Below are 20084 nucleotides of genomic sequence, written 5' to 3'. Positions count from 1 at the left end.
ACTAACTAGAAGTAGTACAGAGCTGGCTGCCCACGTAATATAGGTTTACTTAAAAGCCGTGGGATTGCTGGGAGAGCGCCACGTCAGCGATTTTTTAGAAAACCCCTCATCATCTGGTGAAATAGCAAACACGTTCGAATTCACGTGGACCGTACTATCTGATACGAGGCTTGATCCAACCATCCATGTGGCCCTGTGTGCCGACCCTTCCACCACCGTTGAATCAGAGAAAAAGGAACGAAGGCTCAGATCCCTTGAGCCAAGCCTCCTAACAAAAACCCTAGTTTTCTTTAAGCAGACACTCTTCAACTTCTTTCCTCTATCATGCCCTCGTGAAAACTAAAACAAATTATCCCCATCTTCAACTTCTTTCCTCTATCATGCCCTCGTGAAAACTAAAACAAATTATCCCCATCTGGACTTAAATACTCCCTTCATCTCATTTTAAGCTCATGAGTTTCCGTGTCTAAATTTAGTCATCCATCTTATTTCATTCTTTTTGAAAAAAATAAAAAGATATAAGTCACGTATAAAGTACAATTCATGTTGTATCATCTAATAACAATACAAATACTAATCATAAAAAAAATTTCAAATAAGACTAACGATAAAAAATGGACACATAAATTTATGATTGCGCTTAAAATGGGCCGGAGAGAGTATACCACATATTTTAAATAAAATGTTTATTCTCTATTAGAAATGTTACTATATTTTTCTATAAACATAGTCAAACTTAAACAAGTTTGATTAAGAAAAAAACGACTTGTAATATGAAACGGAGATAGTACATGTTGTACGTAAGTAGTAAAGAATAAGAACTATAGTGACCCCGATGCCATTTTTGCCTGGCTCCGCCCCTGTCGGTTGCTCACATTCCCTAAACGGCTTATTAAGGTATAAAAAATTAATCTATATGTAAAAATCTTGTATATGTATAGCATCACCAACAGATTAGCAATAATCTATCCCAAAATTTTTTCCAAAACTGAAAATAGGAAGTGAAAATACTCCTGCCTCCAAAAGATATTCAATCCCAAAAACTGGGCCCTTCTGTTAAACAACCAACAGAAATTCCCTTTTTTTCCTTCCATGCGCGCAGAAAGAGATCGCGATCACCGACAGAAATTTAGAAATTTTCACTGCTCGTGCATAAAGGAGAGGAGAAACACGCGAACGAGAGATTGGGAGTCACTCTCTCGCCCTCAAATCCATAGAGCGAAATATATGGGGATGGGAACTCCAAAACTATTGCAGTGCTTTTGGGAATCTGTTGGATCCAATTTTTTCACTAAAAACCCTCAAAATTAGTTTTAGTAAGGAAATAGGATTGCGGTTAGTGATGCTCTTAGCGACTTAAAAGCTAATATTAAAAAAACTACGTTGAAAATATCTTAAAATTAACTTTAAAATTAAAATTAAAAATTTATATTTTAACTTTAGCTTTAGCTTTGACTTAGTAGAGCCCCTAATCACGGCGTTTAAGTTACAAGGCGTCAAGCTTTGCCATCACTGACATTTGTTGCTTCACCTATAGATGGCCATATGGCCCGAGGCTTGACGGCCCAGCCCAAGGCAGCAATTTAGCCCGACCCAAGCACGGCACGGCCTGACTGGGGTTGTGCCTGTGCCGCCCCGACCCAACAGCCGTGCCGTGTCTGGGCTGCTACCTCGGCACGTTGGGTCGGCACGGCCCAGTACAATGGAAGAAAAATAGTAGAGGGACGCAAAATAGGCTTAATCAACCATATAAGGTAAGACCCAAAGAGAAGAGAAATACAAAATAGATGTATTTCCAGCCATATAGACAAAGCCCAAAGAGTTAAGATAGGAAAAATAGACTTATTCTGTAGAGAAGCACGATAGAATATCATGCCTTTGGGTCAGCCCGGCATGGCCTGACGTGTAAGTCAGGCCCATGCTGGCCCGACTGACCTTGGCCTAGGCACGGCCGCTGTGCCGGGCGGGGCCGAGATTGCTATTGGGCGATCAGTCGCGCGCCTCCCTCCCCGCGCGACTGGACACGTGTCGCGCGCGGGGAGGGGGCGGCGACGCGCCGGAGGGAGTGTTATAAAACCAACCCCGAAATCAACATCGGTAGCTAAACGCGGAAGAAAACGTCATAGGAGATCCAAAACGATGACGACACCGAGACACGATATTTGGTAACGGAGTTCAGCCGTAGCCTACATCTCTGGGGCACTGATTACGGGTGCTCCTCCCCGATCCAGCATATACAGCGTATCAGAGTTACAACGACTCACGGCCGGTCGACGCCGGCAGCCGCTCCCTCTCGCTATGCTAAGTCGCCATGCGGTTACAACAGGCACGCCTCTCTATTTATGAGAGAACCTAGGATAGAGTCCGACTCATACTCTAGTCCTAATACCTATTACAACTCCAAGTCCTAAACTGTAACCGACTACGTACACATATTTGACACAAACTCTAACAAACTCCACCTTGGCGAATATGCCACGCCAATCCGAATCTGTTACTTGCTCGAACCTCCGTGTACCAGGACTTGAGTTGGTTCTGCCGCAGCTCACGCCAAGCCGCCTGACGAGCCTACGCTAGACTCGCCGCCTTCAGGATCGTGCACAGCAACACCAGCATGCCCATCTTCCATGACTCCACCTACAACAGCAGTTCCTTGTAACTTGTACAAACATGAGCTTGTCCTCTCACCAGTCATAACAGTCTTGCCGTCCTTCATGATATTCATGGTCTTCCTATTAGAATCCACCTGATACAACCAACCTGTCTCATGTAGGCTCCCAAGCGAAATCAAACTCTTCCTTAGTCCCGGCACGTGTCTCACATCTGAAAGTAGCACCTCGTTTCCATCATACATCTTGAACTTGACATCGCCCACTCCAACAAACGATAACTCGTGTCATCGCCCAAGTAAACAACACCAAAATCACCAGATTTGTATGAAGAGAACCACTCCCGCTTCGATGTCACGTGATAGGAACTAGCTGAGTCCAACATCCACGCTTCTCCAGACTTCTCGTTAGACACTGTGAGAATCTCATGACTGCTGCTATCTGAATCATCACCATGAGCTGCTAAACTTGCAATGCCACCTTTCCTCTTCTTCAGTAACGGACAATTCCTCCTTATATGTCCAAACTCATGACATTTATAGCACCGTGCCCCCTTCTCCTTGCTCTTCGACACCCCCGCTTCATGATCATGCTTTGCCTTGACCAGCAAACTCTCAGCCTGAGAAGCCTCCATTGCCTCGTTTTTCTTTGATCTTCTCAAGTCTCGTGCAAGCAACGACGAAATTATCTCAGTTTTGACAGTATCCTTGCCGTGCGTTAGGGTAGTCACCACATGTTCATAAGACGGTGGAAGCGAGCACAGAAGAATTATGGCCTTGTCTTCATCATCCAGTTTCACATCTAACTTACTTAGATCCACAACCAATTGATTGAAGACGTCCACATGCTTCCTAAGATCTGACTCCTCTTGCATCTGCAAACCATACAACTGTTGTTTGAGATACAACTTACTTGTCAGCGACTTGGACATATACAGGCTTGCCAACTTGTCCCAAATTTCCTTCGGCGTTTTTTCATCCATGACCTGGTACATGACAGAATCCGAGAGACTCAAGCATATTGTTGCAGCTGCCTGCGTCTTCATCTCCTCCCACTTGCCAGCATCCATCTTTTCCAGCATCGTCTCCTCAAGAGCCTTGGATATCCTCTGTTGAGCCAACAGATCCTTCAGCCTCATCTGCCAGAGAACGAAATTCCCGGTGCCATCGAACTTCACCACCTCAAATTTGGAAACCACCGTTGCCGCCATCGACGATAATCAACTCAATAGCTGTTGCCCTGTTAAATTGATCTGCCCTGGTTCAATCGACCCCACCGACTAACTCGAACAGTACCAGCCGGACCGAATCAGTTTTTTTTCTCTTTCTCCAAAAAACCGGACTCGGTCTCCTTTACTCGGTCAACCACCAGACAACAGCGGTCAAAGACCGGCTCAGATCGAGCCGATCCCCTTTTCTCTTCGGCTTCCTCGCTCCTCCCTCCTGCGCACGCTGCCGCCCTACCCGATGCGCCGCCGCCTCGTTGCCGAAGCTGCCGCACACCGCTGCCTTGCGCCGCCGCACACCACCATCGCCTCCCGCCGCCGTCTAGTGCCTGTGCCGACCCACGAGGAGCCGCCGCGCCGCCGGACCTTGGGGAGCCGCCGGCCCCGCAAGAGGCTGCCGCGCCGCCTTGGGAGCACCGCCACCGAAGACCTACGCCGGTTCTTCGTCGGGAACCGCCGCAGCCGCCGCCGCAAGCTCTCGCTCGAGCTCCGACGGACGCCGCCGAGTACCACGCCGCCACACACCGCCTGCAAGGATGCGCCTCCAGCCACCCGTGACCTCGCCGCCCAAACCACCTCCGCCTTTGCGAAAATCGGGTACGAATCTCGCCCTCTGCTAGGTGATTTGTTTCGATTGCGTTGTTGCAATCCCGTGGTCCTCTGCTGCTTTTATTTGGGAAAAAATCGAGTCCGATTCATGAACTAATCGTAGTCCTCGTCCGATTCCCCTTCGTGTTGAAACTTGGTATCCACTGTTTGTCTTCAATTGTGTCCGCGCCGTGACCGAACCGGAGACGACTCCATGTCCGTGTCTTCCACACCACAAACCCTCAAGACCGAACCCTGCACGACCTAGCTAAAACCCTAGCCAGCTCCTTCTCGGCATCGCCCTGATCTCCGTCGCCGGCTCGGCTTCGACGCAGGACGCGCACACCGCCGCGACCCTGACCTCCTGGGCTTCTTCGTATCTCTGACAACATCTAGCACCAATGCCAAGCACCACCGACGACTCCACCAACAACTGTTGTCATTGATCTACAGCCCACGTGGTTTACTTCTTGTCTGCTAGAGGGAAAAACAGGTTGAACCAAAACCTCTCCAGGGTTGAACCGCTACTAGATGCTGCTCTATTCGCCCTAGGCTTTGTTCAGCCATATGCCACAAAATACGCCGCCTTTGAAGCAATTCCATCGTGCAAATACCTCGTCAACACCTCCAAAACAGCCTATAGGATCCACCCGCTCCGACTTCCGATTGAAACGCCATCAATCTAGTCGCGAGCTGAAGCCGACAAGTCGCATGCCGTCTTCCCAGCCGCCGAACGACCCGAGCGCTACGTCTAGCCGTCTCCCTGTCGAACGTAGCTCATCGAAAGGCCCGGGCCACCCCGCCCAGAGCGTTCGAATCCACCGATCGAGAACGCCGATCGCCTCCAGCTTCAATCAACCCGAGCGTGCGGCCGCACGTCTCCCTGTCGAGAGTAGCTCACCGGAAAGTCCGAGCCACCCGCCCGAAGTGTCTGACCCACCGATTGGATCGCCAATCGCTTCCGCCGCCATCAACCCGAGCACCACGTCTAGTCATCTCCCTGTTGAAAGCAGCCATCGACGGTTCCGGCCGCTGCCAGAAGTGTTCGATCCACCGATCAAGACTCCGTTGATCTCCGCCATGCTTCACCTTGCGCCAATGCCCCTCCGTGGGCATTACAGCAGGCTACGCGGTGTGGAGCACCTCCATCGCGCCTCTACCATGGACCTCATGTAGGCTCTGATACCACTTGTTATAAAACCAGCCCCGAAATCAACATCGTTAGCTAAACGCGGAAGAAAACGTCATAGGAGATCCAAAACGATGACGACACCGAGACACGATATTTGTTAACGGAGTTCAGTCGCTCCCTCTCGCTATGCTAAGTCGCCATGCGGTTACAACAGGCATGCCTCTCTATTTATGAGAGAACCTTGGATAGAGTCCGACTCATACTCTAGTCCTAATACCTATTACAACTCCTAGTCCTAAACTGTAACCGACTATGTACACATATTCGACACAAACTCTAACAGGGATGAGGAGCGAGTTTTTCGTTTTTTTTGTTTTTTTCCCTTTTTTTCGTTTATGTTCGGTTGGTTTTTTTCACCGGTTTTTTCGTTTCTGTTTGGTTTTTTCCTCTGGTTTTTTTTCCGTTCGGTTTGTTATTTTTCCGGTTTCTCTTCTGTTCGGCTTTTTTTCCTTTTTTTTTCGAGATGTATAAATATCAAGTTTGTATTCGTATGTATACCAAGTTTGTATTCGTACATATAGAATGTTTGTATACGCGTATATAAACTTTCTATACGCGTATACAAACTTTTCTATACGCGTATACAAACTTTCTATATGTGTATATAAACTTGTATATACGCGTATACAAACTTTCTATTCATGATGTATTTTTTTATTTATTTTTATATTTTATGCGTATATAAACTTTGTGTATATGTGTATATATTTTTTATGCATTGAAATATATATATATATATATATACATATGTACATACACACATATACATATGTATAGATATATATACATATGTATATATATATATATATATATATATATATATATATATATATATATATATATATATATATATATATATATATATATATATATATATATATATATATATATATATATATATATATATATATATATATATATATATATATATATATATATATATATATATATATATATATATATATATATATATATATATATATATATATATATATATATATAGGACACTCATATGGGGCACCATGGTATCTAATGCACAAAATCACTCAAATTTTTCAAAATTTTCAAATTGTGAGTATATACCTAGTTATAATAATTTGATTCATACCTATACTTATCAACAAAACAACTCAAATTTAACTTTATTTCACAATCCATGATTACATACCTAACTAATTATATGTATGGATGCTATATACCTAGAATCAAAATCTAACAAAAACAAGTTCAAATTCAGTTCAAACTTGCTTTAAACTAGTTAGTAAAGTAGTTAATGTTAATACCTAAGTAATTGAAAAAGTTTCATACTCATTTGAATTGGGTATATACTCAATTTCAACAATGGTGCCCGGGCACCATGGAGCACCAAACAAATAATATATATATATATATATATATATATATATATATATATATATATATATATATATATATATATATATATATATATATATATATATATATATATATATATATATATATATATATAAAATGTATATAGTAGTATATATGAGATACTAGAGGGAGGAGGGAGGCGACTGACCGCGCGCGCGCGGCTGATCGCTTATCAGCCGCCCCCGGGCGGGGCGGCCATTTTGGCCATCTATAGCTTTACCCCAGCGTACTCTCTGGCAACATCCTCAGTATTCCTCACCCCAACGTTCACCTACTGCGTCAACACCTACATCTACAATTCTGTTTCTTTAACCGGTCGGTTCATCACCTCATATTCCACATAAGCTTTTGGTGATCATGTATATACCAAGTTCATGATTAATGTTTTGTAAAATAAATTTACTACCAAAAAATGGACTTCATAGGAAAAGCATATGTGCGTATCAACACGGAAGACAATTATAATACCGAGAAACATAATACACACCAAGGTGAACTCGTAAAAATATAAGATTAACCAGACTAACATTATGATAGGAGTTTTAGAACTACAGTTTTACATACTGCTCAAGTTTAGACAAAGTATTGCATCGAATGATACTGAAGGTCTGAAACCGATATGGTCGATCTCCCACATTTTCGAGTTTAGAGTGGTGGTCGACTCACCCTTCTTTGTTAGCACTGGAAAATGCAGCACTGCATACCTTGCACATAAAACATACCAACAGCTAGCTGTTCTAGCACCAATTAACCATCTGGGACATATATAGCTTATTCTAACATGTACAAGGGAAACTTATTTTACGGCGATAGCCACAATGGACCAACGAGGTAATTGATCTTCTTCATTCCATTTCTAGTTCTTGCGGCAGCTCCTGGCAGCATTCAGCTGATCCAGCAGGTTCTGTATGGTGGACGACGCCTCCTGGAACAGCAGAGACGACATCAAAAATGGCTATGCCGACTGAGGAGCTTAGTTATGCCGTGATGCCATCCTCAACGACAAGGCGGATTGGATCGGTGCATTCGCGCAATAAATCCACTACAGTTTTAAGATCTAACTAACCTTTAGTTTCGTCCGCTGGTTCTCCACCTCTTGGTCTCGACGCGCTCTTTCTTCTGTAAAGATATCTACCAATGCTTCTTGCTCCTTGTTTGCAGTTCCAAGTTGCTTCTGAACATTCTCCAACTGGAAAACAAAATATGGAAGGACTTGGTTACAAAGACTGAAATAATGCAGTCTGACCTTTCAAACCCTTCAAGCCATTATTGGCTCCAGTAAATCGCATCGCATGTGTCATGTCAGTATATTTTGTGACGCCTAAAATGTTTCTATAAATCACTACACCAAACTGTAGTGAAAAAGAATAAATTGTCCTCAGTAGGTGCAAAGTTGAATAAAATTCTGGTAACCTGTAATTGGGGTAACGCATGGCAAGCTGAAGTTTTGACTATTTTGCTCCTTTTGAAAACTTATTGCAAAAATGAACCCCACCAAAAACTTTAACCACAAATTGACTCCGACCTCGCGCTGAGGTACTCAGCACTATCGATGCTGGCACCGACCCTGCCACGGTGGTGGCAGGGGAGCTCGCTGACTGATGTGGCAAAGGGGTCAGCCCCGAGGCCTTTGGCACTAACCTCCTATAACTTAAAAATGTAGTAGGCACACCTTCAACACAAAGAAGGCCTTATAGTAGTTTGTTGCTTTACCAAAGAAGGCCTTCTTAGGATGAGTCCCTCTTCTTTGAATGACCATTATTAAGCATACACACACATGTTCAAATTCTTTGTTTTTTTTTTTAAAAAAAGGTACTAATTACTTTTGCAAAAATATACAGTTCACATTAGCTAAACATAAAACATACTTTCGATTAGCTGGTCAGAATTAGGCATATATAGGCATGATTTGGATAAAGAAGAAAATAAATGTGTTGGTAGCATGAGACATCACACCACTGCACCACATTTTGCATCGTTGTATAGAATAGCCTATTACCCTTTTACCAATAGGAGGTTAGCGCCAATACCTCTGGTGCTGACCCCCTTTGCCACGCCAGTCTCCCCACCCACCACCGTGGCAAGGGTCAATGCCAACATCGCGATCTCAGTGTCAGTCCGATGGTGCAGAGATCAGGGGCCATTTTTTGTTGAACTTTTTTGGCGGGGTTCATTTTTGCAGCAAGTTTTGAATAAGGGCTAAATAGTAAAAATTTCAGGACAAGCACACAGTATACTACCAACAGCCCCACAGGTAAAAGTTAGTATTGCTTACCCTTTCAATGAGAGACTTATTCTTGTCCCGTTCGATATGTAATTCTCTTGACAAAGATTCCTCCATCTTCATGATACTATCACACAGGGAAAAAAACAAGAATGAAGAGGAAAAGTCACTCTAAGTTCCAAATCTTATTTCATGCGAACAACTAAGTGTCATTTGGGGAAAACCTTTAACAAGCAATCCATTGGATTAGGACCTTTGATATATTGAACACTGAAAAACCAAATATCTAAGCCAAGCTTTCATGATCTTGGGTTTGATATTAAATGGTGTCATATACTTCTGTTTGGAAATAAAGTGATTTTAAAATAAAAATTTTACATGAATTTTGAATTAAACAAACAAGTTTCTGCTGATCATACATCAGGAAACAATTTTAATAATTCAAAAAAGGGTACTGATGTTAACAAAGGAATAAAAAGGAACATGTGGCAAATGTTAAAGTTCCTGGAATAAACACCCATATGTTGGCTAAATTCAACTACAGTAACATTTAACCTCTCAACATTACTTAAGATTTCAGATTTCAACTGATTACCGCCTATTATTGTCCATACAACTGCCAGTAAAACGTAAAAAAGAAATGAATGAAGCACTGGTAATAGCTACCTTTCTTTTAATGACGAATTTTCATCGGTCAACAATTTGATAACTGTCTCAGGGTTATCAACAGTTTGTCCATCTCCATTATTTGTTACATTTCTTTCCTGTAAAGCATATATATCAGTTGTCTCAAAAGGAAAAAAAAATGCTCTTGATATGTAAAGAACAAACCAAGGAAAATTTGCAAAATGTAAAGAAGGATAGATTAGGACATTCAGTACATCTTTAATGACCATCTCTCATTGCTCTTCAGTTTTTTCTTACTATAATTTACACTGTACTTAAACTTCACTCATCTGCATTCCTTTTTCTGGTACTACATACTTTGTTAACTTTTAATGGGAGGAATGTTACTGTCTTCCTAAGGTGAGAGGTCATCTCTACTGAAACAGTCATCTAGAAGAAAGTAAAACTATGAGAGATCATCCCATGTCAACTATTTTCCATCACATAATTACTGGAATAGAACAAGGTATGTTTTTTTTTTTTTGTCGGGATGACCGAAGGAGGTCATCCAATGTAATTAAGATGGAGGAAAAGAACAAGGTAGGGTATTATCATTTGCTTCTTTTTCTTTTTTTTGGTCCCATAGTGAGATAAGTTGTGCAGAGTACATTCATCTTATTGTTCCTGAGGCCAAAAGGAAATCGAACACTTCAACAGTAAAGGATCTACCAAAAACCAATCCAAGCTTTGTGCTATCTGCTATGTTGCAGCCATTATGAATGCAACTTACTGTGTAAGATCATGATAAAGCTTATTTAACTACCACTATACCCACAAATATTGGAAACAGAAACAAAGTTTATTACATGTAGAGGAACACAAATACCTCTGACTGATATCTTGTTGTCCCTTCACTTCTTATTGCTTCACTAGATGGAATTAAAGGCAAAGTATTCTCATTGTGGCATGATTTTTCAGGTGTCTTTAGAATATGAGAAGTTGATCTTGATGGGGTGCCTGAAGTCTGAGCATCACTATCATTACTTGTATGTGATAGACCGTGCAGTAGTGGTCTCGTATATCTTAAGGTCCTTTTGGTCTTCTCAACTGTCTGCTGAGCTGTTGTTCTTAAAGAGAATCTGCTCTCAGGAAGACTTATTTTACTTGTGTTCAAGGATGTTATTCCAGTTTTGCTATTGTTATTACTTGATCCAGAATATGGACTTCCAAAACTTCTTTTTCTTTGCAAATAATTCGAACTTCTACAGCCTTCAGGAGATTGATCTGATGTTGGTCCTGTGTGTGGAGTATTTTCAGGTGTCTCTATTCCAACAAAATAATAGGGTACTTAATAAAGCAATTGTCTCATGCATCAACTATATAATTAGCATATTTAGCCTATGTCTTGACATATGTTTGGCAATGGATGTACAAACATGAACACACAAGGGAAGTTGCCAACTGACATGCATGCCAGTGTATTTGTTTGAATCAACATATAATAGTATGTCCTTAGAATGAAACAAAAAAAAAATTCTCAGTTGTTAGCACAGGTTATGCAGAAAAACTGTGTAAAAGAAAACCTCTGCCAAAAAGAAAACGCAAAGAAAAGAAAGAACTAAGGTTGCTAGGTTCAAAGGTATGCATGCATGCGTTCAGGGCTATCTAAAGTTCCAAACCAATTTGGTTTATCTTGTTTTGTACTATGTAGTTGAAAAAAAAATACAAATATTAAGCTATTAACCAAACCAAGTAATCCAAATAAAGCAAGCAGGGAGCCCTGCGTCACTACCTACCTTTATATTCTCTCCCAGATTTTCTGTTAGCAGAATTGCCACCATAACCTATTCGATGGCAATTATCAGACCTGAAACAGAAGTAAGTGTTTTCCATGGTAATTAGACTCTAATTAGAATTCTTCAAAGAACTGGTATGCCTACAGACAACAAATGGACAATGCAAAACGACATGACAAACCAGTATTTCTTCTGCATTAAATTTAATCGTGCTTCGAGTCTTGCAAGGCTATTTGTGCGTTCAAAGTCCTGCTTATCATGAGCTGGTTCTACAAAGTTGACTTCAAGTACACCTGCAAGTTATAATGATTACACATGGTCTGAAGAAGGGACCTACAGACCCCTTAGGCACAATTTCTACATCAGCTTCTCCACTAAGAAGTTGAAGTGTCGCTGTTTGACAGAATCTGATTCTGCAGCAACTTACGGCTATGAAGGAGAAGCTGTCTGTCACCAGCTTCTTCCAGTATCAGCTTTCCACACATGAAGAAGTTGTGCCAAAGGGGCTTATAGAAGGATTTCTTACCTATAACACCACGCCCTTGAATTCCAGGTAGAGCCCACACTCTCCAGAAAGGCTAAAAAAACATATATACTTCTGATGAGACTCGTATCCTGACTGTTATAATCACCTAAGACAGGCTGATGGCCATGCTTAGAACAAGAAATATTCAGTTGATTACCAAGCGTAATAAGAGAAATAAGGTGTGCGATAAGTCCATAAACTTGTGTGGGCACGTTATCATTTATCCTCAACGTGATGATTGCACATCTAGATCCTTAGATGTGTAGGTGTACCAATAGAAGCTGACACTGAGCTTAATTGGAAATGTGGCACCTCAATCCTATTTAAGCTAAAATATGACAATGCTATTGCCAACTACCATCAATTAGAAGCATCGAAAATCAACGGCACGCAGAAACAAACTTTATTATTCAAACAAAAAAATATTAGTTTCCCAATGACTTCAAATGGTGAAACATTGGCTGGGTGCATTCTGCATAGGCCAGACCACCAGAGATGTATCCCTCATCTTCCATTATCTAAAAAAAGGTGATAGCATGGTCACATTGTGGTTTAGATTGAGCTAAGTTATCATATCATCTTTAACTACCGAAGGTTTTTGACCTTTTTTGACACTGCTTTACAAAATTACAGACCTATATGTGCAGCTTGCAAGTAGGAACCAAAGCGACATGCCCGCAACTTGAAGAACCCAAGTGCGATGCCCAATTGACAACAGGACCATATGGACCTATGGTGCATTTTACTCCAAAAATAGATCAGCTTAAAACATAAGAGTTACAGAGAAATTTAACATAGAACATAAATGTGCAAATCCCAAATCTATTTACTTTCCATTAATTGTAAAATTGGTATATGGATGTGCAGTCATTTTAGAAGCTAGAAATAAAAATGTATTTATTTTCATCATCATAAGAATATATATGTGGCATAACTAAATGAATACCTTTATCAAGCGGTTCTTGTGGTAAACATTAAATCCTTGAATGGGAATATGATGTTTTGCATCTTTAACAAAACCAATTGTAACATCAGTCATCATCTAGCATGCAAAGATGAGGAACCATGCACAAAATATGTTAAGGGATCATCACTATACAAGAAACGATGGGTACAGAACTTGTAATCTTTACATCGATATCCCTCGGAAATCCATCAGTCATCACTGGTTTGTAAATAACATGATTCTTCATCATCATGTCACCAATAATATTATGATGTTCAATCTCTTTGCCTCGTAAAATCATTTGGAATACAGATGGAACTCGAAGATACAAAATCGATGCATAGCTCTGCAGAAAGGAAGTAACATCAGGTTGACATATATCCTCTGCACAATTTATGTAAGTGTGCTAAATTTTCCAATGAACTATTTATGGCTCATATGCTTACTACTGTCTTTTCTACTGCAGAAAATTCACCATAGAATTAGTGGATTAGCAAATAGCACTACAATCAACCAAGCCTTGTTATCATTTCTAAGTCTGCCTTAATAAAATGATATGCAGTGCCTTTGCATGTTCTCTAAGAAAATAAGTAGCCATCCAACATTAAATGGTATTCCTAATATCAATTATGATTCAGAGTAGAGGGCTCTTTTTTTGTTGTCTTCCCTGTAATTTCTTCTCTCTCTTTTTACCATGATTTTTTTGTTTTTCTCTTTGAAACTAAAATTTCCTTTTTCTTTTGATACATTAACTGCAGAGGCCTCCTCAGGAAAAAAGAAAAAAAAAAGCATTCAGAGCATTGCTTTGGCACAAACAGACAAAGTAAATCTGGAACCTACCTGCAGTGAATGTCTATATGTAAAAAAATGTCTGGAGTTTGGAAACTGCTTTGCCAGCTGGATATTTTTCTGATCTCGGTTACCACCTCTAATTTGAATATCCTGCCATCTCAAACATCACTAAATTTCATATTTAACCACATTTTCTGTTGCTGGCTATATGACTTCATTAATTATTAGTTGGCACTCACATTTACATCAGTATCAAAATCAAGCTCCAACTCTCCCTGTTCATTCTCCCATAGATTGTATATAATAATCCGAGTCCCTTGTTCCTTGATTGAGCTAAACTGTACTATTATAAAGCCATTAGACACACAGAAAAGAAGATGAGGACAACGGTAACAAAGTACAGAGAAAAAAAATCATTTAAGGAACTAAGCCAAGAAAAGAAGAGACATCAGCAACAACGATCAGTACTTTATTTTTATGATATGCCAGGTTCAACAATGTGTCGCGTAATCTAACAGTAACTTGGTTTTACTACATTGGTAATGTATGTTTTTGTTTGCAAAGCTGTGCCCTTTCCTTTATTCTGCAAACAATGAACAAGCTATTCCGAACACATTCAAAACACAGCTATATCCGCATTTAGAACCAATAAAATAATATAATATAAATACAACATAACATAACATAAACCTCTTGAAGAAGTTCTGCTTCACTGGAATAAGGGGACCATTCTATTATCGTTGCTAAGCTTGTCTGCCAGTCAATCGATGTTGTCCTCATCATCCTTTTCCAATATTGTTGTCCCTTTTCATAATCAATCTGCAAGGTATACAAACATCATGCATGCTGTGGTTAAAACGAATAAAGGAAGACATTAACTAAAATTGCAGAGTTTTGATTCAATCAGCTAACTTAACTGATGTCAAAGGAACCAGTCTGTAAAATGGTAAAATTGATACAACAACACAAGATGAAATTGAGCTTACCATTGGAACAATAATATCATCTTTCCTGGTCTCTCTCAGGAATGTGTAAGATAGCATGCCAATACTTTGTGTGCGCCTTTTATGCCAACCAGGTCATGAGGGAAAAGGATCAGCATCTTGTCCATGTGGAACAAAATATACGAGACATAATTTGGTCAAGATTAAAATGTGTTCACACAATGGGACAGGAACCTACTGTTTACACATTATCAGGAAATATTTACTGGAATTGTACTCAGTGAATAGAAAGAACTTGCCATGTTCTAACCTCGACAGTCAGATAATTATATATCACTTGGCCAAGATGATGATGAAATATTGAGACACATTACTTTAAAGAAAAATTGGTTTGGTGACATTGAAAAGTGAAAACCTGCGACCATCATCCTGAAGATGGATGCAATGGGAAGACGCAGATGGATGCAATGGGAAGACGCGACAGTTAGAAATGTTGCTGACTTTACATTCAGGATTTTGCCAAACAAAGTTTTGCACTCTCTGGTAGATCCTGAGCTTAGAACTATACCATCCATATTAATATTTGCCACAAGAAAAAAAGTATATTATTATGCTGCCTAAAACCATAAAAAACTTTATGTTGTCAAAGTACTTTTGCTTCTATTAGTTGTCAAGCTAGGAAAGCTTGAGTTGACATATTCAGAAACATGCTTTGGTTTTGAATGGAGGAGTGATAATATGGAAAATGGTAGAAAAAAAATCAGAATAACACATATCTTGAAGTATTCAAGGTAACAGAAGATAACCTTCTTCCGCCATTACCACAACTACGTGATAAGACTAATACATCAGCACCGAGTCGCATTGTACTTGTCTTGAAACCATTTCCATCTGATGAGTGAGTTGAGCAAATTAAAATACAACATTTGATAGAGATACAAAAGCATGTGGATTCAGATCAATTATTTATATGGCTAAATGGCTAAATGGCTAAATAATTATCCTACCAAAACTTACATTGTCCAATGGTATCTTTCACCTTGCTCTTTGCTGAATAACCCAAAGACATACAATGCCACATTTTATCTGGGTCCATCCCACCACCATCATCTATGAATCAATTTAGAATGAAACCTCAGGTATGATATACACATTTACAAGCATCTAAAATAACACGATTTCATTAGAACTGTGGACAGCAAAACCAATTCTAGAATGTAACATGCAATAGGGTTTAGTATGAACTGAAATTTGGCATTCAATTCTCAATATTGTCACATGTGGCATGTTAAACCAGGGGTTTGGAAAATGGAACATGAACAACCCTAGTCGTTCTAGCCTTCTCAACTCTTTACTAAATACTACTCAACTTTTCAACTATGCCTCCTTGTTTGCCCTTGGTAAATACTCCTAGATGATATCTCTCGCAAATAAAGCGATTCAACTTTCCCAATGCAATATAAATGAAGAGCAACAAAGTCATTTGATTGTTTTCTTAATTATTGTGTCCAGGTTCAAAAAAGACCTACATTTGGGATGAGAGGGAGTATCAATTTCAACCTTGGGGGTATGAAATAGATACAGTTTTAAGCAATGTAGAAGATGGATTTGATTCACAACAGAGGTTTGGCGAAAACTGATGCCTTGTGTCAAATAAATCTAAACACCCATGCATGCAAAGCAAGATAGTTTCTCACCTTCCACAGACACCATTCGAGTTCCATCTTTCTTATTCTCCAACATGTCAATGTTCACATAAGTAGCTCCATTCGCAACCTTTTAAAGAAATGCTCTGCCTGAGTAAGCAAGAGGAACCGACACAGTAAACAAAAACAATGTTCTATTTTCAGTCAAGTCGTACTTCGTCCAGAGAGTTGTCAAGAAGCTCCGCGAAAGCTGCACATGTTAGTAAAGAGCATACATTAACAAAGTTGTTGCTGCCAACGTTAGCGAACTTATGGTCGGCTGCATGCATGGGCATATATTCGGTAGTAGATAATTGAAATGGGAAAAATAGACCGTACCCCCCAGTGCCCACTTGTGGCTCGTTGCATTTGAGTGTAGAAATCTTGGATGGACGCGAATGTGGTCCATTCCCGAATCTGACAACCGGAAAATCTCAGTGAGCAACAACAAATGTATCTCAGCTATAAGCAGAAAAAGCAATGTATCCGGTGTTGTAACCAGTGTTATGGATAACGGTTGATACGGCCGTATATACGGACGTTAGTACGGTGACGCTAACATCTCCGTCACATTTTGATGAAACGGTGGTTGTTGATCGTTCCAGTATGCATAATTGCCGTCATTAGCGACTAAAAAAACGACCGTTTCCGACTAATCAGCCAACTAACCAGGCGTAATTACGATTCTTCCGAGTAATCGATATGTTACTTGGGATTAATTTAGTGTTGTTGATACCGTATGGCATGCTTTTAATATTTCCTTTATGCATTGCAAACCAAACCTATCAGTATTTGGTGTACCACTATGAATGTTCAGACCTACACTTTATGCTATGCTTGTTTTATTTGAAAATAGTATGTATATAGTCAATATATGTACTTATACGCAATTATCTGTCAAAAAACAAGCTATTTATCAGCTATGTACACATATTTGCACAAAACGTTAAATTTCCGCCAAATTCCGATTAATCGTCCGTATTCCGATTAATCGTTGACGGTACCCTCTCCGTCCGACATCCGTATTCCGTCATCCACAACACTGGTTGTAACAGCATACTGTCTTGAAACAAAGTTGACTCCCACACAGAAGAACATGCAACAGAAACAGAGCATCAAGGTACGTTGTGAAAAGAACTAGAGAGTATAGACCAAGATTAGAACTTTGTGCAGAAAGCAGAATATATCCCTGAAAAGCTAGTCCATCCATGCATGTTTTTTTCCAGCTTTTACCACCACCATAATCTAATTCTCTACTCTCTAGCAGTAGCACAGCGCTATATTGGGGCTGGGATTGACAATGGGTTAAATGTAACTTGATGCAGTACTTTTGCATGAACATTGAAGAAGCAAGTAGTCGATTTATGCAAGCTGCAACAATACTCTCCGTTTCTATCCATTGGAAGCATAGCAACATCGGCGAAGGTAGTATTAGGGTAATAGTAGAAGCTTCGAGAATCTGTTCGGTACCGGATCGCAGCGAAGGGTCGCCGCCGAGCAGGTCCGGCTTGCCGTCGTAGTCCCCGGCATTCCAGAACTGCCTCGTCACCCTCCTCCTCCCGCGCGGAGGAGGAGGAGGAGGAGGAGGGGCAGAAGGCCGCGGTAGCGGATCGAGGAATCCCGGTGGAACGGCGGCGGCCAGAATCCTAGCCCTCTTCTCCGCCTCCCGGCCACTGCCAGCCGTTGCCACCACACGCCGCGGCCTCTTCCCGGCGCCGCCGAAGCCGGGGTCGGGGTCGGAGTCGGTTTCGCTGCTGCTGACGTCGATCACCGCATGCGCCTCGGTGTCTCCCTCCCCGCCGCCCGCGGCTGCACTGGGCTCACCGGCGGCCGGTGCCATGCGGCGAACGGGGAAAGGGAAGCGGCAGTTACTACTGGAGTAGTACTAGCTAAGCTTGAGCCGCGACGGCGTGCTCAGTGCTCTGCTTTGTAGTAGGACTAGGAGTAGTAGTATAGCTAGGCGGCCTAGGCGCGCCGCTCGTGGTGTGGGGCCCACGTGGCAGCCGCAGAGGAGGGTATAGAACTAGAGACACGCCATAGAGACGTGGAGTACTACAGGGTTGGTCAGATGGACGAGACGTGGCGTGGGAATCGGGCAGGCGTAAGCATTGATGGGTCACATCGGTGGCGATGCACTGGCGTGTGCTACTCCTCTATTGTTAGAGCAAGTGAAATAGCAGGTTATAAACCAGCTGTAAACATATTTTAAAAAGATAAATGAGGAGAGAGAAGAGCAGCAGGCTATAGATTTGTAGCCAGCTCTAGCACGGACTTCAAGACGTAGTGTATGTATGACAGGTGGGATCAGGTATTAATAGTATAGTAAACAACTATTGTATGAATTGGCTATTATATTGGCTATAGACGATTTAGAGCTAGTAGTGGGCTACACTATTTACCTTGCTCTTACTGCTACTCTGTCCGTCCTAAAATATACTACTCCCTTCGTCTTGTAATATAAAGGATTTTAAGTTTTTGTTTGTAGTGTTTGACCACTCATCTTATTAAAAAAAAATTAGAATTATTATTTATTTTTTTTTACTTACTCTATTATCCAAAGTACCTTAAACACAACTTACCGGTTTTTATATTTGCATAAATTTTTTAAATAAGACAAGTGGTCAAACAGTGCAAGCAAAAACTCAAAATCCCTTCTATTATGGGATGGAGGGAGTATAAGTTTAGATAATATAAACATCTAGTACGACATATTTATTATCCTAGAATATGTCACATCCATCCAAAATCTTTTATATTATATGGCGGAGGGAGTAAGAGATTTTAGATGGATCTGGCTTATACACTGGGACGGAGGGAGTACTTCCTCAGTCTATGACAAGAATACAATAATCTAAAAGTAGATGGGTATTACTCTCTTTATTTATATTTATAGCTAAAATTTATTATATTTTAGGATGAAGATAATCCAATATCTAGATTTATACTCTCTCTCTATAAAAAAAACTCAACCTAGGAGGAGATCTCCCAGAACAATGAAAGGATAGTCCAAATTCATTGTCCCATCTTTTTTTTACAGATAGAGTTTTTCTTTTACTGAGAGAGTATGCACATAGGATTAGGTGATGTTTAATCTAGCTCTACTAGGTTAGGATTAGGTGATTTCCATCTAGCTCTACTAGGTTACTACTCCCTCGATCCCATAATATAAGACGTGCTTGTATTTTAAGATTCAATCTTTAAAACATCTGGCCAATACTTATAATATGAAATGAATTTTATTTGTTAAAAAATATATCATTAGATTGAGAATTAAATTTACTTTCAAATGGTTATAATTTTGTTGCTATAAAGTATATGAGAAATTAGAAGCTATGAGATTACTTTCTCATTAAATCCGAGAAAGTTATTAAGATGATAGACGGTTAGATTGAAATATGCCTATTAAATAATTTTCTTAATTTAAAAATATAGCTATCAAAATGATAGATAGAGAGAGTAATATTTTGGGGACGCAGGGAGTAGTAGTACTACGCTACCCCACGATGGAAGAGTGGATAGGAAGGTGGTGGTGGGGCCACACTGTATGTCCAAATTT

General features: G+C 40.5%; 1 protein-coding gene and 1 long non-coding RNA gene across 10 annotated transcripts; both read right to left on the bottom strand.

Annotated features, from left to right (window-relative positions):
* Positions 1–7501: 7501 nt before the first annotated feature.
* LOC4329338 (protein MICRORCHIDIA 7) lies at positions 7502–18425 on the bottom strand. 9 transcript variants are annotated; one of them, XM_015769148.3, is made up of 20 exons: positions 17999–18425; positions 16868–16945; positions 16705–16739; positions 16541–16619; positions 15861–15953; positions 15650–15734; positions 14886–14961; positions 14590–14718; positions 14139–14237; positions 13948–14049; positions 13282–13453; positions 13108–13169; positions 12162–12213; positions 11817–11928; positions 11636–11706; positions 10726–11162; positions 9900–9997; positions 9285–9360; positions 8076–8198; positions 7502–7934 (listed from the first exon to the last, which is right to left on the bottom strand). In XM_015769148.3, the coding sequence occupies exons 1-20, from the start codon at positions 18366–18368 to the stop codon at positions 7866–7868; spliced, it is 2418 nt and encodes an 805-aa protein (XP_015624634.1). In that variant the 5' UTR covers positions 18369–18425; the 3' UTR covers positions 7502–7865. The 9 variants fall into 9 exon arrangements, with proteins under 9 accessions (XP_015624634.1, XP_066163955.1, XP_015624633.1 ...); XM_066307858.1 differs by having other exon boundaries at positions 10726–11135; XM_015769147.3 differs by having other exon boundaries at positions 13108–13203; positions 13295–13453.
* Positions 12542–12938, bottom strand: LOC136355353 (uncharacterized). The gene is made up of 2 exons (XR_010739565.1): positions 12797–12938; positions 12542–12679 (listed from the first exon to the last, which is right to left on the bottom strand). It is a non-coding gene; the product is annotated as an uncharacterized lncRNA (long non-coding RNA).
* Positions 18426–20084: the final 1659 nt, after the last annotated feature.

Source organism: Oryza sativa, chromosome 2 (genome assembly GCF_034140825.1).
Source record: "Oryza sativa Japonica Group chromosome 2, ASM3414082v1".
Taxonomy (NCBI): Eukaryota; Viridiplantae; Streptophyta; class Magnoliopsida; order Poales; family Poaceae; genus Oryza; species Oryza sativa.
Note: the sequence above shows the minus strand (reverse complement) of the source record. Positions and strands in the feature narration are given on the sequence as shown.